Raw genomic sequence first — 17,437 nt, 5'->3', positions numbered from 1 at the left:
ATTAAAGGTTATACTTAAAATTGACTTCAGTAACCAAGGAGCAAAATACCAAGGAAATATACACATACAAGGGCTGCAGGGAGGGAATATTTATTAGAATAAAAAGGGGGAAAAAATGCTATAACTTATAGACCAGATCGTATAGAAAAGATAGAAACAATAATTGAAATGTATGTGTTGCACTGTTTTTTTTCATTGTGTGTGGTGTTTTAGAGGACCACGGCTAAATATAGCATGTGTCTTATGTACACAGTAAAAGCAAAAACATCCCAAGTCTTGTGCTCAGCCAACCTGCACATGATACTTTTAGCATCATGCTGAAAGAATGTTTAATCATCATGTGATATGAAATGTGACTCTGTCATGCTAATGAGTAAATCAACATCATGCACTTCATCCAGTCATTATACACAATCAAGCGCCTCATGCTATTGTTTTTCAAAGACTGAAAACAGATGATGCTGGCTCATACATGATGCGATTTCAGCTGTCCTCTGGTATTTTCTTATAATTGTCCTGCAGAAAGACAGTGGCCATCAATAGCCCAGCAGGAGCGGATTCATTAGCGAGCAGGACTTCAGGGATCTAGCTATGGATCTGCCAGTGGAACCCAAGGAAAGCACAGCTCTCTCTAATTACATTCTGTCAGGCAGGCCATTATACAAGGTTGCATTACAAACAAGACGTTTTTGCCTAGAGACCTGTGGACTGACCAGTAAAGAGTGTTTTAATAATGAAACTAAGTGGCCCAGGCCCTAGGGACAGTCTGTTTCTCTAACCCCAATGACTCCCATTTCCACAACTGGATTGTCATAAGAGGCAAGCTCAGAGAAACTGCAGCCCCAATCTGTCCTTTCCTCATTTACCACAGGAATATGGAGAATGGACTTGACAAAGAGCTTTTCTAGTCTTCTTTAAAACATATTTCACATTCACACACTGATGGCAGAGCCGGCTGTGTGAGGTGTCTATCAGACTCATTCACACATTGCTCACGCAGCAGTGTGAGCAACTCAGGGTTTAGAATCCAGCCCAAAGACACTTCAACATGTGACTACACTCGCTAGGCATCGAACCCCTAACCTGATTCTTACACTGTACCCCCATAACTGTGACTAATTTTTTTGAATAATAGAGCTGTATGCTGACACCCATGTTGAGTTCAAAGAGATGATTTTATATAAATGGAAGCTCACCACATTATCTAATTTCATATGGGACAGACCCAATCACAGAACAGTTTTAGAAACACAAAATTAGCATCCAAAATGTAGACTCTAAGAAACTCAACAAAGTAAATTACAGTTATTAATTATTATAACCATAAATATTAAAATAGAAGGAAAGTAGTAAATACACATTATAGATAAAGAAAATGTCAATGATGTAGTTAAGCTGTATCACAAGATTTCAGGTTAAATTTCTTACCTACTAACCAAGCATTGACTTGGCTGCCTGTAATCTATGGTTACAAATAGAACACAGCCAACAACACAGGAGCACACCAGGAGTGCTACTCAATAGCCATTACCCATAAATAATTAAATTGTTCTACATTTACTTCGCAGGTACCTGGAAAGAAGCCAAGAGCAGACGGAGGTCACAACAACTAAACAGTGTATTAACAACAAGACAGATTGTGTTCCTGTTAGTATTTATTTTTCCTCAGATAGATATATGATTTCAGCATGAGAAATGAGGGAAGCTTTAATATTCGTTCATGAAAACATCCAAAAAGACACATTTCATTTCTGTACAATAGCACATGTATCTGGTGATACAACGCAAGCCTTAATAAACAAAGATATAAGATTTTTTTTTGTGTGTGTGAAAAACTTAGTTTCATTAAAGTCTCATTAGGTGTGACTTTAGACTTTTCTGAGGTTTTATTAAGATTACATTCACATTCAAATCATGAAATCAATCAATTCTAGATTTTTGCAGCCACTTTTAACAGTTAAAAACAGTGAAGTAAAATATGATCTCACATAGTATTATATTGTATGCATCAGAAGGCTTAAATTCAAAGATAAAGGCAGGAACTGATCTAAGAGCTTTTTCCAGTAACAATTTCATTCATTACTTACTTTTTGGTTAAATTAACAGTCAAACCTGTTTATAAAATAGTTTTGTTTTTTCTAACTACATAGTTAGAATAAAATCATAGTTTACATTTTGGTAATAGTTTGTCTAAAAAATCAGAGAAGAAGTTTGTAAAGGGTCAGCCTTAACTCTTTATTTCACGCTCTGTTTTCTTGAGAACCTTTTATTATTGTGCAGTTTCACTGTTTTTACAAATGGACACATCAGATATGCAGAGATAGGGCTCTAACCAAGTCAATAAATAAGAATATGCTGCTAATGATTTAGCTGTCTGTTGTTCCACATGGATTCATGTTCATGTTTCCTCTGAGTTTCCTCTTGAAGTTTACAATTTCATGCAGCCTTGAATCTCCAACTCCCCCTATGGTACAGTTTTAGGTCCTCTTCTTATCTAATGTAATACCACAGATACAAATTGCAGTTTTAATGATTACTAGTTGCATACTTACCCTCAACCAAATGATTATATTTAACGTGATATTTCTTACAACAAAGGCTTAATTATGTCTAACAGTATATGTGGGTGACAAAATCAATAACACTTAACAGTAAGTCATTGTTCCATGTCTCTATGCGTTTCTTTGGGAGGCACAGCAGCTAAGTGCGCCTTTATTTTGTGACCCCACAGTAGAGGAATTTCGATAAAGTATATGATTTTTGGGACATTTTGCTGTTACATGAAGACATTTGTGAGGAACAAGTTTCATTTAATTTACTTTCTAAATTGGATTCAATCTCATATCTTGCAGGAATGAATTGAAAACATGTATCCCAAAGCAGAATTTGTAGTTTTTTTATTTGTAAATTCATATTGTTAGGTTGTGTGAAAATTGTTAATACAATATTGCACAGCAGTGGGAAAGGAATGTTATGTGACTACAGACTCACTGAGGTGTTACACTACATTAACAAAGGAAACTGACAAAGAAGAAGTCACTGATCTGACAAAGAATTTCATGAAAAGGTCTACCTGAATAGACGATTCATGTGAAATGTATTTAAATGAAGACATAAAAAAGTAAGAGAAAGAAAAATCAAGAAAATAAAATAGGATTAAGAGTTAAAACAATGTTGTCAACTTTTACATTTAAATGAATTCTATAGCAATATTCCTTCATAGATGATAATTAGACAATGAAATTATATGAGTCGAACCATTATCCAAGCTTCCCAAAGGACTCCAAACTTGCAGGGTAGACACAGCACAATTTAGGCTGCGTGGGATTTAAAGCCAGTCATATAATGTCTTTAAATATGCTATAAGGCTCAATATGTAGAGAACAACATGTGTTTTAATAAGTCTGTAATGACAGCTATTAGAGTATCATAATAGTTTGAAAAGGATGATCGCTTTCTTATTACAAGGTCTTCTATGAAAGCAGAGCTGCAGCTGTGCTGTGCAGAGAGCTTACTGTGTTCTCTCTGATGCTAGCATTGCATTTCATTACTAATTCAGCTGTAGCCTTCCCCGGCATTAGTGTGACGTTAATGCAATGTGAAAAGTACTCAAAACATGGGAAAGACTCAAAAGAATGCCTGATATGCATCTATCATGAACAATGGATGGATTCTACAGATGCATCTTTAACAGCAGTGCGTCAAATGGAGAAAATCTGACTTAGATATCATAATCAACAATTTTTTTTCTCCTATGAAATCTAATCGTCCAATAGCTAGCTTTGTGCTTTCATGTTTCATCTCCCCTTCAGGGGCTCATAGCTGCGATAGGAGAACAAGTCACGGGCTTGTCACTGCCTTACTGCTCCACTCAGTCAAGTGTGCCAAAGGACTGAACACACACACGCTCCTTTTGCCTCTGTATGACAGTAATAATTCAAATAAACATTCAGTCTCAAAAAGAGGACTATCTGAATCTGTAGATGTAACACCCCCACCTACTGTTTTGACATATTATAATAGTGGGTCATTTTCATTTACAAAGTTCTCTGACAATTGTTATAACTGCCAACTTGACTGATCTGTTTAGACACTGAGCTAATGTAGACATTGATAAAATCTAAATAGCTGTCATCAAAGAGCTGGCCAAAGTCCGCTTGGGACTAACATACAGTACGGCCAATGAAATACGATTTCTCTGGATAAATCATATCGAAATGATCTATGTGTTTGTGCTATATAAGTATAAAACACATTCTGAAAATGGCATTAATTTTTCAGGACTCTAATAGATTTTTTTTTACTGCAGTGACACAACTAAAGTCTTCAGAGTGTAAAAAGAAACAAAAATGAAAGGCCGAAGCAGATGTTATCTTACGAAACTGATTTGAGATTCCTACACATCTTTTGAAAAATTTCACATAGGATCATTAACGTGGTTATCAGGACAATTTTAAATTTGAAGACATAAACTTGCTTTCTCAACTTTACAGGGAGTATATGATGCACTTTTATAAATTAACTAAAACGTAGTCCTTCTGAAGTGCAGGGTTTCTCTGCACTTACTATGTACTATGTTTGCCTAGTCAACCAATGAGAACATGCTGCTAATGCTTATGTGATGGTGACAATGTTATCACACTGATCATTGTAATGTTTAGCATGTTCACAATATTATTCTGGTGTGTTATCATTAGAGATGCACAATCCCCCCCCAACAAAAAAAATACAAATTCCGATAGATATGTACAGATACAGATAGTGAATCTGATTTTTTTAAATAATTCATAGTGTTATTGTTGTAGGTGGTGTTATGTGTTGGATACACAGAGCTGTAGAATAACCAGCATTGCATTGCATTTTGCTGACTGCACATACCAACAGGAAGCATCAACAACTATAACGTTTTCAAAATAAACGTTTTAAATTTCAGTATAATAATTGGGCTTTTGATTACATAGGAGCTGTTCCATGTCACCTGATGTTGACAATTTGTGGACACTTCTTACAGTTCAGTCTGAATGTCTTTAAAGTGAGACTCTATGAGTTGAGACTGTTTTAAGTCCTAAACCATCGTTCTTGATTGGTGGCATGGACTGGCGACATCAGTCTAATAACCAATACGTAAATTACACCAACATCGGACCCATCACCGATATAAGATCGGATTGGTCCCATTTCCAGTTATCATTCTCATTATCTTTTGCCAGTAACATAATAGACTTGACAGAACCAGAACACAGCCAGAAGAACCATCAATACCAGCACAGTGCTTTTTGCTGATTCATGAGGTTCATGAGTTTTCTTGGATAACTGAAAACTTCACATAAACCCAAAAATCTCAACTTAGTGGTGGTGCCAGAAAAGAAGTAACAAGACCATTCATCATTATGATTCATCATTTGAGAAGCTTGTCTGTACATTTCTTAACTATTTTCTTCCCTATTAACTCAATAAAGGCTAACTAAGACTCCTCTTAATATTATCGTACTCTTTTGTGATTGGTCGCAATTTTATTTAGATGTGTTATGAAGTGTTATAAACAAGATCTGAGATGAAAATAACTAGTTGTAAGTCAAGACACCACATTGACATCAAACAAACAAAAACAAGGAGTTAGCTTGAAACAGTACGCTCTTCACACACAACTATTGTTGCAGGAGATCTCGACTTAGCATTGGCACTCGAAACTAAAATGATGAGGTTACCTTTTCATCATCTTCAGAGAAGAGTCGTCCACTTGAAGACTTGTTGATGGCCTGAGCAACTCCAATGATCTCGCCATCACTGTTGCGAATGGGCATGCACAGGAGTGACTTGGTTTTGTACCCTGTCAGCTTGTCAATTTCATCACTGAACCGGCGATCCTACGAGCCACAGGGACAGTACAAAAGGGAGAGTGAATGTAAGAGCACTTGTTGCAAAAAGAAGTATAACTTTTTTTTTATACTTTGAACTGAAAGTGCATTGAAATGTACAGAGTCAACAAGCAAATATCACACAAAACTTCAAAACAGGCTGTGACATAGACAAGTGCAGAACATTTAGAATATATTAAACTAAGTCTAACAGCAAAAACAACAAACATGGTTTGACTCAAGCTCTGTCCAGCACACTGCCAGTGCTGGTTTCCATGCTCTAGGCTCTGTTCCACAGTTTGATTGATGATCAATCAGCTGTGACAGATTAAATGACCTATCTCCCTGCAGGTCTGGGTCTCTTTTCTCCCTTTCTGTGACTCATGCAAAAGCACACCAACATGCATACACAAAGAAGAACAGGCACCTGATATGCGTCAGGAATGTTCACTGTCTCTCCGTGTTCAGCCACATATCCTATGATGCCTTTACCCCATGGCACTTGCACTTCATCTGAATTCATTGAGGGTAAAACTGTGGTGCCCGCGTGTACATCAAAGAATTTGGACACAAGTGTCTGCTTGTTGCCGGTTCCCTCCACTAAAAACAAGGAGCACCGGTCTGCATCGACCATAATACAAACAAACACAAGGATTTTGTAACTAAGACTCGTTAGATCCAAGTCGTTCGATATGTCTTTTACAAGCTCCAGGAAAAAGGCTCTTTCGTTATGTTCTTTGAGGTAATATTTAAAATCCACGGCTGTGGATGGGTACTGGGGGATGTTGACTCTGGACTCCAGCAGTGCGCTCAGTATGTGCGCAGTGGTTGGGGGCAGAGAGCTCGCTTTCCTCAACAGGGCTCTCCTCCTCATGCTGGTCAGGGGCTCCTGGGCCCTGGAGTTCACATGTTCGTCGTATGTCCTGTTCACATTAATGGCCTTTGATCTGGCGAAAGTTTGGCGCAGCTCCCTCTGCGAGGCTCTCCTTTGCAGACCGTCACATTTGCTCGCCCAGCTATCCTTGTACGCACTGCTCTTCTCCTCTCTCGGCTCGGCGGGAGCTGCAGCCGCCGGACTTTTGCACGCCTGGTGATTCTTGAGCCATTTCTCCACCATACTATAATTCCCCTTTCTGTTTAGGTAGTCCTCGAATAACTCGGGATGAGAGTCCAGAAAAGTTTCCACGTCAGAAAACACCATATTTGGCACTGCCATGTCTGTTCTTTATATGGTCCTCAGCGAACCAAATCCATGAAGTCGGGCAAAGAAATATCATCTATGAGGTTTTACTTTGTATTAAATTAGAGAATAATTGAACTTCTAAATTACATGAAGCTGGAAACACCCCTGGAGCTCTGGCTTCATATCCAGTTTACGCTCTGAAAGGAGCGGGATGGAGACTCCCGTTTGCGCACCTGGTTAGTCCACCACAGCATCTCCTCGCCGCTCACTTCATGTAAGAACATTATACATCAAATCAATTTAGTAAAGAAAATTAGTCCCCACGACTATAACAAGCTACAGAAATATCCCCGAGAACCGCTACCAAGCACCGCCGTCGTTTGGGTCTTCTTGTGTGCAAAGGATGCTGACTGTGGTTGGCTCGGAACCTCTGACGCGCGCATCGTCATACAGACAGGAGCTCCGGGTTGTTCAGCAGTCAGCCCTGTGTACGTTTGAACCGTTTGCTCTCATTACACAGGCTCCAAGTAGGATGATGTTGAGGAAAAGGCTAACTTAGATAGGCCTACATATATCTGGTCTTGAAAAATATAAATTAATTAAAACATACATGGCATATAAATGTATTGAAAAGGGGGATTACAGCGGTGATAGTTGAATATTGACCATCACTCTCAGCAATGATGTCGTGCCCCTATAGGTTTATTAGGTTACGGTAAAGACAAAACCGGAAAAAAAGAAAAGAATAGAATATGCTTTATGAGCGGCAAACAATGAATTCCAGTGCATCCCTGACACAATTTCGGTGGTGTTGCTGCTCGCTGACAATCCTAATCAAGGTGAGTGTCGCCTGAAGAAAATGTGTGTCAAAGCATATTTGACAGATTCTGCATCTCAACAATTATGGTTCACAGCCCCCTCCTACTTAAACTTTGGCTTCTGCGGCGGTTGGTCTGTATCATTTAATTACGCAACAGCGACTTTTATTGGCAGAGAGATGTCAGAAAATCAAATTCCTTTATACAATATTAGTGACTAACTGCAGGTGAGACATTTGAACGCTAGAGGGAGTCATCCACCACAAAGTGCACTGAGGATCAAACTGGTGACGAACACAGATTGTTCATTCTTGTGTATTATGTTTCTTACCTTCAGCCTCCTATCAAGCACAACCTTTGTACAATGATTTCTTATAATCAAACTACAGCTTCAACATCATTTGGAAAAAGGGAGAATGTCAAAAGCACTTTGCGTTAAAAGTCCTAGCTATGCTATTTGATAAAAAAAACAAAAAAACACCAGAAAGCCAATGGCATGTCATTGTACAATATTCTGTTGCATTCACATTAACTGTCAGCACCTGCCTGCTATCATTTCTCCTGCTTTGTGGCCATAATAACAACACTAAATTACAATTATAGCCGAGTAGGGTTGTACAGACTGCAGTCATAACCAAATAAAAAGCATACAGAACATTTTCCCTGCTTGGAAAAAAAAGTCACTGGAGAAAAAAACCCATTTAGTGTCAGATTTATTAAACTTTCCAACTTAAACAAATAAAACAATAAAAGACTGGTGAGGTACCATAACATTTTGAAGCATATTAATTCTTAGAACAATTATTAAGACATTTTTAGTTCAAGCCAAGAAAACTGAGAAAAATACTGGATGACAGTTTATCAACACAAATATACACAGCTTTCAGTCTCTACATTCTGAGTACACAGTATATTGTTTAATAATTTATTTTAGAAAAAGTAACCTGATATAACCAGGGGATATCATTTACTCCACCACAATAGGAGGATAACATCAGAAACTGAGACACAGCTGCGACAAACGTATCATGCCAACACCACTCAGATTGCTTGCCCTTCTGCCTGATTTGGAATCGATGATGAGTAGTGGCCTCTTAAGAAAATTGATGGACTAAAAGACTCGCAGGGGAGTAGTTCTTTATGAAGTTGCAGATTTAAGGTAAGCTATCAGGTCGGTACGTTCATTCTTCTTCTTGATGCCAGCAAAGATCATCTTTGTTCCTGGAATGTATTTCTTTGGGTTCTCCAGATAGACCATTAGGGTGTCCTCATTCCAAGTAATACCTGGAAAATACATGAGCAGAAACAGTTGGGTATTATGTTTATTCCTTACAGCTATAATGTTAAAATACTGTAAAATAACATTTTCTGTATTCACCTTTGCTTTTGTTGGCATCAGTGTAGGAGAACCCCTCTGCCTGGCCAGTTTTTCGTCCAAATAAACCCCAAAGGTTCGGCCCAACCTTGTGCTTTCCACCATTCTCCACAGTATGGCACTGGGCACACTTCTGCACAAATGCCTTTTTACCTTTGGCAATGTCTGCAGGCATGGTTTCTATTCAGAGTGGATAAACGCAAATTAAAATAAGACCATTGGAGTTAAGTGTTAATTAACTCAAAAGTAGTTTAAAAAGTAAATATCTTACTTAAATCATTTTGGTGAAAACAGCTTTTGAGTTTAAAAAAAAAAGGGGGGGGGGGCGCTATACCCTCATGTAGCCACAAGGGGGATTTTACTTTTGTGTTGCACAACCAATATGGCGGCAGGGGAATTGTTACAAAACTGACTTACATATACTTTTTTTTAACGCCACTATTTACAACATAAAAGGACAATTAGTACATTTAAACATTTATTACGACTACGTAATACGATTAATGAATTACAAAATAGTAAAAGTAGTCATAAAGGCATATTAGAGAGGCCTAATGCCAACAGAAAAAAACTGTGATATAAAAAATGTATGTGTATATATATATATATATATATATATATATATATATATACAAAAAGAGTTAGATCTTAGCTTTAATCTTAGCTTTGAAAACATTTTTTAAAACACCTGATTAGAGTCGGATGGATAAAAATGACTGAAACATAATTTTCCGGAAACAGGGCAGTACACGGTTAGACCACGTTGCCCAGAAGGAACCGGCAAATACAGATTTTAGTAGTGTGGAAATATCCCTCACTACAAACAACCAGCAGAAAAGATTAATATATTAACAATAGACGTCTTACCTCTTCTTGGTTTGTGGTCAACAGACTTTTAGAGACTTTACACACTTTCGCTCTCGCGCCGGCTCTGTCACGACAGACGTGCTTCCTTCTCGTGAGGTTACTCCTGCTGAAACGTCATCAGTCAGCTGACCTCTTTCATCATCCTCGTAACGACCTCAGGTTGGGTTACTAGCCAATATTTACTATCTATGGTTACGACAGACACTTTTATTGAGTGACTTAACTTGTGTTTCGTAATGTAGGCTCATTGTCCACTTACAACGCAATTTAACAGAGGACATAGTAGCCTAAATAATATTTTCTCTATTATCAGACAGCAAGATTATTTTAAAGCCTGTCATGTGTTGACAATGATTCAAGTGAAGGGATTTACACACTCTATCCGTATCTGTTCTTTTTTTCCCCATGGCTACAGCAAAAGTAGGACTAGGCCTATAGGCTATGTGCTTATGTCTTAGGCCTATTGTTGAATATAGGGCCTATAGGCGCTACAGCAACAGGATCATATTGACCTCCAAAATTTGAAAGAAATTGAAGTTATTCTATATTTTTATTTCATAGCCTATATTTTAAGACGATCAGTAGCCTATAGTATAACACATTTGATTTACCTTGAAAAGCTTAAAGTTAGAACTCATCACTAAACCACAAGGTGATCTATCAATGACAAGTTATGAGAAAGAGTTGAAACTGGGGCATGTAAGATCAGGTTGGCCGAGCCAGTCGTGAAACCTGATATGTATAACACTTCTAGGATATCACACACAGATGAGATGAGTTTATAAAATGGTTATTCTTACTCAAAGTCTGTCTCAAGATCTCAAGCTATACTTTTCCATGCATAGCAGATGGGATAGGGATTTTAGTATTAGCATCATATACAAAGCCTACAATACCTTATTGAGTATTTGCAAGCAGGCACGTAGCCTGTTGAGGGATTCAGTTTCTAAACTTTGAATTAAACCATTGACAAAAATCTAAAAAACTGTTTAAGTGGTATTTACAGTAATAGAAATTTAGGGGTCAGGATTAGTGACATCTACTTTACACCCTAAATTAGGATTTTTTATTCCTTTATGCCCTGGGTTTAAATCATAATATAATCTCAGTAAATATCCATGTCTGAATACTTTTTTATTTTTTTATTAAACCTTTTTTTTGTAATGGGTCTGCACTTTAAACTGATTCGGTAGATTGCCCCATTAAGGACCATCGGCTGGGGAACACATTTTAACCACACTCACAGGCACTCTACTCCCGCACGGTCTGATGGAGGACTCATCAGTGGTTTGAACAAGCTGGAGAAAATTGGGATTTAGAGACAGACAGACAGACAGACAGACAGACAGACAGACAGACAGACAGACAGACAGACAGACAGACAGACAGACAGACAGACAGACAGGGAAAAAAACTGGATAGAACTTTATAGTCTAAATGTATGTAAATCTTGTTTGGGGGATTATTGTATACAGAGGGGGGGGGGGGGGGGGGGGGGGGGGGGGCAGCGGGTGTGTATTGTAACTAATGTCTTGTGTCCTGCCTGTCTGTATACTGCTACTGGATGCCTTGAATTTCCCTCGGGATCAATAAAGTATCTATCTATCTATCTATCTATCTATCTATCTATCTATCTATCTATCTATCTATGTCATGTTTAGATATTATCTTTTGATTTGTAACTGGCTTCAATTCAACCCTTAGATATGCATATAGATATGCCTTTTTTCTTATTATTATTTGTGTTACTTTTCTTATAATGATACTACATCTTTAAGTAACCGTATTTAATGAGGCTTTTCTTTGTATATTGTCCATAAAAATGATGTTGTTATATGCTTTCTTGTTTTCTGAGCCAGACAGGCACAGTATGTTGCGCAACCTAACCCTATAATATGTAACATATACTGTACACAGTTGCTAATATATCCTGCATGCATATCAACACATAATCATTCTACTTCTACTCTGCCTTTGGTAAGCCTATTCTCTATTAGCCTTCACTGCCTATATAAACATGCGTTATAACGTTACTTGAGATGTGTCATTACTATTACATGTTCATTTTATTCGCTCCGAGTCCGTTCATCCTTCGGCCATATTGCCGTGTTTTGTGAGCAGCCGCCGCCCGTCACTGTTTGATCCATCCCTGAGATTTCTTCCCGCTCAAAGCCGATCTTGCTGCAGGGAGGAGCGACCCGGAGTGCAGCTGAGCCGAGCATCACAGCCCCGCATTCAGGGAAACAGGCAAGCACAGCACTTTTTAATTTGACTTCACACAGTCCTCCAAAGCAACCAACCTCTAACAACGAGAAGCACATACATTAAATGTGCGCCATTTAATGGAGGCAGTTTGTCTTTGAGAAGCTGAGAATCTCTGGCCAGTCAAAGAGGGAGACCCCCCCCCTTCAATTGTTTCTGCGCCAAGAACTGTAAAGACATGGTCATCATTACATTGCATCTGTGGTAAGTCATTGCGCCTTTCCTCTGCCTTTTTACACAACCTCAAGTGTGACGTTTTGCGGAAATGGAGAAAAGCTCCCGTGTCATTTTCAATGTTTAGGTCAGCTGTGGTGTTCACACGGAGTCCCCAGCATCCCATCCTTTTTTTGTATTTGCATCCTGAGTGAATCACCGAGGACCAGTCAGACATTTCCACCTAGCCTCCGCTGCTTTAGCTAGCTGCTGCTAACCTGACTGAGGAGGAGAAGACGTCCATTTCACTATTTATCCAAACATACATGTTCCGACATCACCGAAGGGCTTTATGATGATATCTGGGACACTTGAAACATGGATGCTGTGGTGGAGGAGCAGCCACGCAGCTAACTCTCTCACTGACTTTGATGATGTAAACGTAATGCGTCACTGACATTTTCACCTTTATAACTGAGCTCCACATCTTCTTCTACGCTCCCATTAGACAGCTGCTCCTGGATTTATTACAATACTCGTGAGAATTATGGTACAGATGTATTATCTTTTCATATCCCTCTTATCGTGCTTCCTGTGTTGAGATGCTAACTAATTGAAAGTTAGCCAACTTCTCTCACTCTCCACACTATCACTCAGCCTCTTTGACTGAAGGTCAGCCTGTGACTTTGCAGTTGTTCAAAATAAACCATAATCTCATAAATTAAAGAACAGAAGAGGGGATTGTGCATTTATTGGTCTCAATGCCTTCCCCTATCTATCTATCTATCTATCTATCTATCTATCTATCTATCTATCTATCTATCTATGATGCAGATACTTTGATTCAGACTGTCTTCATCTGATAAGCGAAGCAGATCGTTGTTGTTTATTTTTGTTGTTCCCACTGTTTATTATATATTCAAACAAAAAGTTATTTACCAATTGTCTAAAATATGGCCTTAAGGTTTATTACTCCTTAAAACTCACCATTTATTTCGCTGTCGTTTAATCATTAGTGTCATTATTATTTAAGTAGCGTCATTTATTATTTCTTGTTCTTTAATTATCAGCAGCAACATAGTTAGTATCAACTGAAATGTATTGTAGGGTACATGATATGTAGAACCAGTACTAAAATACTACTTCAGGATTGAATTAGGTGTTATTCCAAAACCTCTTACTCCACTTTAAATTAGCAAATCATCTTTTCATTTCATGCAACACATGAGATGATATGTTACTATCCAAAGTTAAGAAAAGATATCTAATTCCAGGAAACAGAAGACCCGAAATGAGCAAATGTTCAGGGCCGACGTTCAGCTCTTGACAGTGCCCAATATGGGCACAAGACAGTGAGTAGTGAAAAAGTATTGCAGTGTGAAACCCAGCTCTACCTAGATGATGTAATATGTGTGGCGTAGGATAAACTGGCTCTGTCCAGTTCATGTTGTTGTAGTAAAAAAAAAAAGAAAAAGAGAAACAGTCCTGCTTTTCAGAGATGTGCTGCTCTCCGCTCTCAGATGTCACGCACGCGTTCAGCTTGGCTGTCGTACTTCCAGGTATATGGTCAAAACAGCGCAGTGCCGATCGATGTGCATTATTAGGCCGTTGTAAATTCAGACAGTTGTTGTCCTTGAAGACCCTGTAATACAATCCTGGGACGACATGAGTTTGCTTTTGTTGTGCCGCCTTTAATTATGCAACAGAGAGGGGAGAACAGCAAACCTGGTTCCCTGTAGAGTGCTGGTCGATAATGTGATGTTGTGGGTGGCTTGGATGTGGAGACAACATAAACATAAACGTCTTTGCTCTTCTATTAAGGCACAGGAACCACCATGCTTCATCGTATTACAAGGCTGTGATGAGTGATGCCACTTATGTTGTAGCTGCGTGGTTAATGGTCACTAGCATCAGATGATAGTCATATAGTCAGGAGAATTGAATTGATTCATGATTGTTTCTTTATGTTTGTTTGGCTCTGGGCTCTTGAACTACAGCTTGACATATTAGGTGTCTAAATCTCAAGTTTATTTCCTTCAGATCTCTCAAAGCAGCGCGCACAGCCCTCTTGACAGCTCTGCACTGTTCTCCCTTGTCCCGAACTGGACAGACGATCGTCACCGCTTCATTGGTGATGCTGTTCAATCCCTGTGGGACTCATTTGACTTTTCACTCGCCGTCGGCCTGCTAAGGTCAAGGCACATGTTTGGTTGCACAGAAAGCCCCAAAGCCGGTTGGAATTTGCATCTTGTTCATTGCGTTTGAGCAGAGGAGATTGTTGTTATTACAGGTGACTGCACCTGAAGCATGTGGCTGGTGCTGTGCCAACCTGCTTCAACTTCACTAAGCTCCTCACAACCTTATCCTTTTAAAGGAGCAAGGAATCATGAAAGTTTAATATCTCAGGGACTAAATCAAAATGTTGGACGATACGTGCTGAAATATAAATGTAAAGATCAGAATTAGATCTGAGTATCTTATTTGCTTTTATTCTCTAAGACACATGCTTTATGAAACATTTAAACACATTTACCTCACTGTTTATGAAGATGTTTAATTGTACCGCCAGTGCTTTGTTTACAACATTATGATTAAAGTTAACAGCATGCAATAACACCCTAAAGCTTTTCATTTGCTCCGTTGATGCTCTGAAACAGAGGAAGACTTTGACATTTTATTCAATTTACTCAACTGCCGAATTAGTCCGCCGCAGCCGTCGGATCAAAGACTGATGTCATGTCATTTCATGCTAAAGCTCCAACTCAGGATTTTTTTCTCACAACAAATTCATCAAAAGGACAACAAAAAAATCCATGAGCAATGTTTTATTTGACCATCATCAGTCCACACTCCAAATGATGTCCAGTGGACATCCAGCTGTCATATCTAATGCAGAACGGCGTCGAATCAGTCCAGAACTGGAACCAGCAAAGTTTGGGAGGAGAAATAGTGAAAGGACATCGAAGTGTTTACCGTCTAATGTAAAGCTTTCAAAGACAAATAAGGCTCCACCCAACTGAAAGTGAAAAAGAGCTATGAGGAAATGCAGCAGCAGTTAAACTTATTTCCATTTTAGGGCTTGTTAGTTTATCGAGTAATTGGTCCTAATAAACTAAATGACAAGATCATCAGCGGTGTAAATAAAGTTATTACTACTGTACAAGGGGTTTCCTCTTAGTAAAGTTAGCCAATTAGCTTCAACGAGTCCTGTTTACTTAATCTGAACTGTTTTAGCTCATATTACTGAAACGTCTCCAAGTGTAGTTTTAATGAGCACGTGGCCTTAGATCTTAAAACATCTGTCAAGAAATTCATTTCTCAGAATATTATCAGTTGGCACTGTTTAGACCACCCCCCCCCACACACACACACACACACACACACAGACACACACTAAAATGTGTTTTTTAATCAGAGCTCAGCTTCAGTAAAACATAAAATCCCAACTCCTGTTGCTTTTCTGGAGCTTGAAGTGATTCAGACACATCTCCTGTTGTGTGTGTGTGATTGAGCTGAGGGAGCAGTTTGGTGAGGGGAAGTGAAACTCTTTTGTTGCTTATGCAGACTTTTCATGAACGTGGACTTGTTATGAGGAAGTCGAGCACAGGGTTTGGCTCGTTCCCAACAAGGATTCTTTGTCATTTGTAACCAATCAGCAGAAACGCACGGACTGCGTGTTCACCAAGCGGCAGTTTAGTAAAGTCACGTTGTACGACCCCTCCACTGTCACAGAGCAAAAGATGCTTGTGCAATAATCTCAGGGTTGTTTGTTGCACTACCAGTGTTTCGTACCACACTTCCCCAAATGTGCTCTGATACAATCCAGGGTATAACTCACTGCTGCCAACAAAAGAAGCTGCATTATTAAGTTGCCGTTCCTGCTATCGCCTGCTCCTCTCTTTGAGTTATATTAGCAGTTTGACTGAGAGTTAAATCGTTTGAGATCAAGTCTTAACTGTGACCGAGTGACCGTGTTCAAGCCGTTAAAGTTTCTGACATTTTACTCCCAACTTGTGGCATTAAAAGAATGTCTGCACAACAGTCACTTCCTGTGACGTTCTCAAACTCACTGCGATCGCGCCTTCACGTGACTGAATGCTGCTCTTTGTTCAGCTGCTTTTTTTTTTTCTAACAGCCCGTCCTATTTCAAATATCTGACTTTAACACGCTTCAAACATAAAGTTGTGTCACTAGAAGAAAAAAAAAACCCTCCGTAAATTGATTTTTTAAATTGGGATTTCATGCCCAATGACTCTTACTCCGTAAATCTGATGAAATTAAATCTGCTGGTTTTATTCTGTAGACTGGAGAAGAAGCTGAACGCTCCGATTTGGTTTTCTGTTGCTTTTGTATGAATCGTCTCACTCCCAAAAAAAAATAAAAAAAATCGCCTCATCAAGGCCTTTTCAGTCTTAATGGGACATTTCCCTTGAAGATCACGCACAGAATAAAAACAGCACTTCGAAGAGTAATCATGAAATAGCAATAAAACACCATGAGATAAAAAATACATGAGTACAAAGAAAAACAAGCAAAGCCAACGAATAAGAGCATGTTTTAAAATGTGTTTGTTTTCTGCATCTGAGCTTATAAACTTACATTATTGTCACGATACTGAATCGCAGACCTTACAGTATGTTGTTTTACATTGCAGCACGCACACACACACAAACACACACACGGTGATCAGGTAAAGGAGATGTTGACCAGGTGTTGAAGAAGTGCAGTCGTGCAGCACCTGCCTGTTCTTCCAGCTTAAAGGAGAATAATCACGGTGACGGGATTTAGAAGATTAAGCGCATGACTAATCAGATCCTGATCAGACCTTCCCCAACAAGGTAACAAGCTCTTATGAAGCAACACTTCTGTCTTTCTCAGTGGGGACTTCGACAAACACTCAGGTACTTTGATGCATTTTTCA

At 38.8% G+C, this 17,437-nt stretch overlaps 3 protein-coding genes across 6 annotated transcripts in view; 1 reads left to right on the top strand and 2 right to left on the bottom strand.

Moving 5' to 3' along the window:
- The window catches only part of pde11a (phosphodiesterase 11a), a 33,269-nt gene extending 25,851 nt beyond the window's left edge, over positions 1-7,418 (bottom strand). Inside the window, exons 1-2 of the mRNA XM_079357720.1 lie at positions 6,286-7,418; positions 5,709-5,867 (exon numbers count right to left, since the gene is read on the bottom strand). Of these exons, the coding sequence (XP_079213846.1) occupies positions 5,709-5,867; positions 6,286-7,074 (948 nt within the window). The 5' untranslated portion in view covers positions 7,075-7,418. The remainder of the gene's footprint in view (positions 1-5,708; positions 5,868-6,285) is intronic.
- A 1,137-nt stretch (positions 7,419-8,555) lies between these two features.
- On the bottom strand, positions 8,556-10,263 carry LOC306832317 (cytochrome c-b). Its single transcript, XM_079356896.1, has 3 exons — positions 10,102-10,263; positions 9,238-9,414; positions 8,556-9,143 (listed from the first exon to the last, which is right to left on the bottom strand). Exons 2-3 carry the CDS (start codon positions 9,407-9,409, stop codon positions 8,998-9,000), a joined length of 318 nt encoding a protein of 105 aa, XP_079213022.1. The 5' UTR covers positions 9,410-9,414; positions 10,102-10,263; the 3' UTR covers positions 8,556-8,997.
- A 1,984-nt stretch (positions 10,264-12,247) lies between these two features.
- Positions 12,248-17,437, top strand: part of osbpl6 (oxysterol binding protein-like 6) — a 32,904-nt gene continuing 27,714 nt past the window's right edge. For 2 of the 4 annotated variants that reach the window (XM_079357536.1, XM_079357534.1), the window contains exon 1: positions 12,255-12,567. The gene's annotated coding sequence lies outside the window, so the exon portion shown is untranslated. Of the gene's footprint in view, positions 12,568-17,437 lie in introns of all 4 variants that reach the window. The other 2 variants (XM_079357535.1, XM_079357537.1) reach the window with 2 other exon arrangements.

The sequence above is a fragment of the Symphodus melops genome (assembly GCF_947650265.1).
Source record: "Symphodus melops genome assembly, chromosome: 12".
In the NCBI taxonomy this organism is placed as follows: domain Eukaryota; kingdom Metazoa; phylum Chordata; class Actinopteri; order Labriformes; family Labridae; genus Symphodus; species Symphodus melops.
Note: the sequence above shows the minus strand (reverse complement) of the source record. Positions and strands in the feature narration are given on the sequence as shown.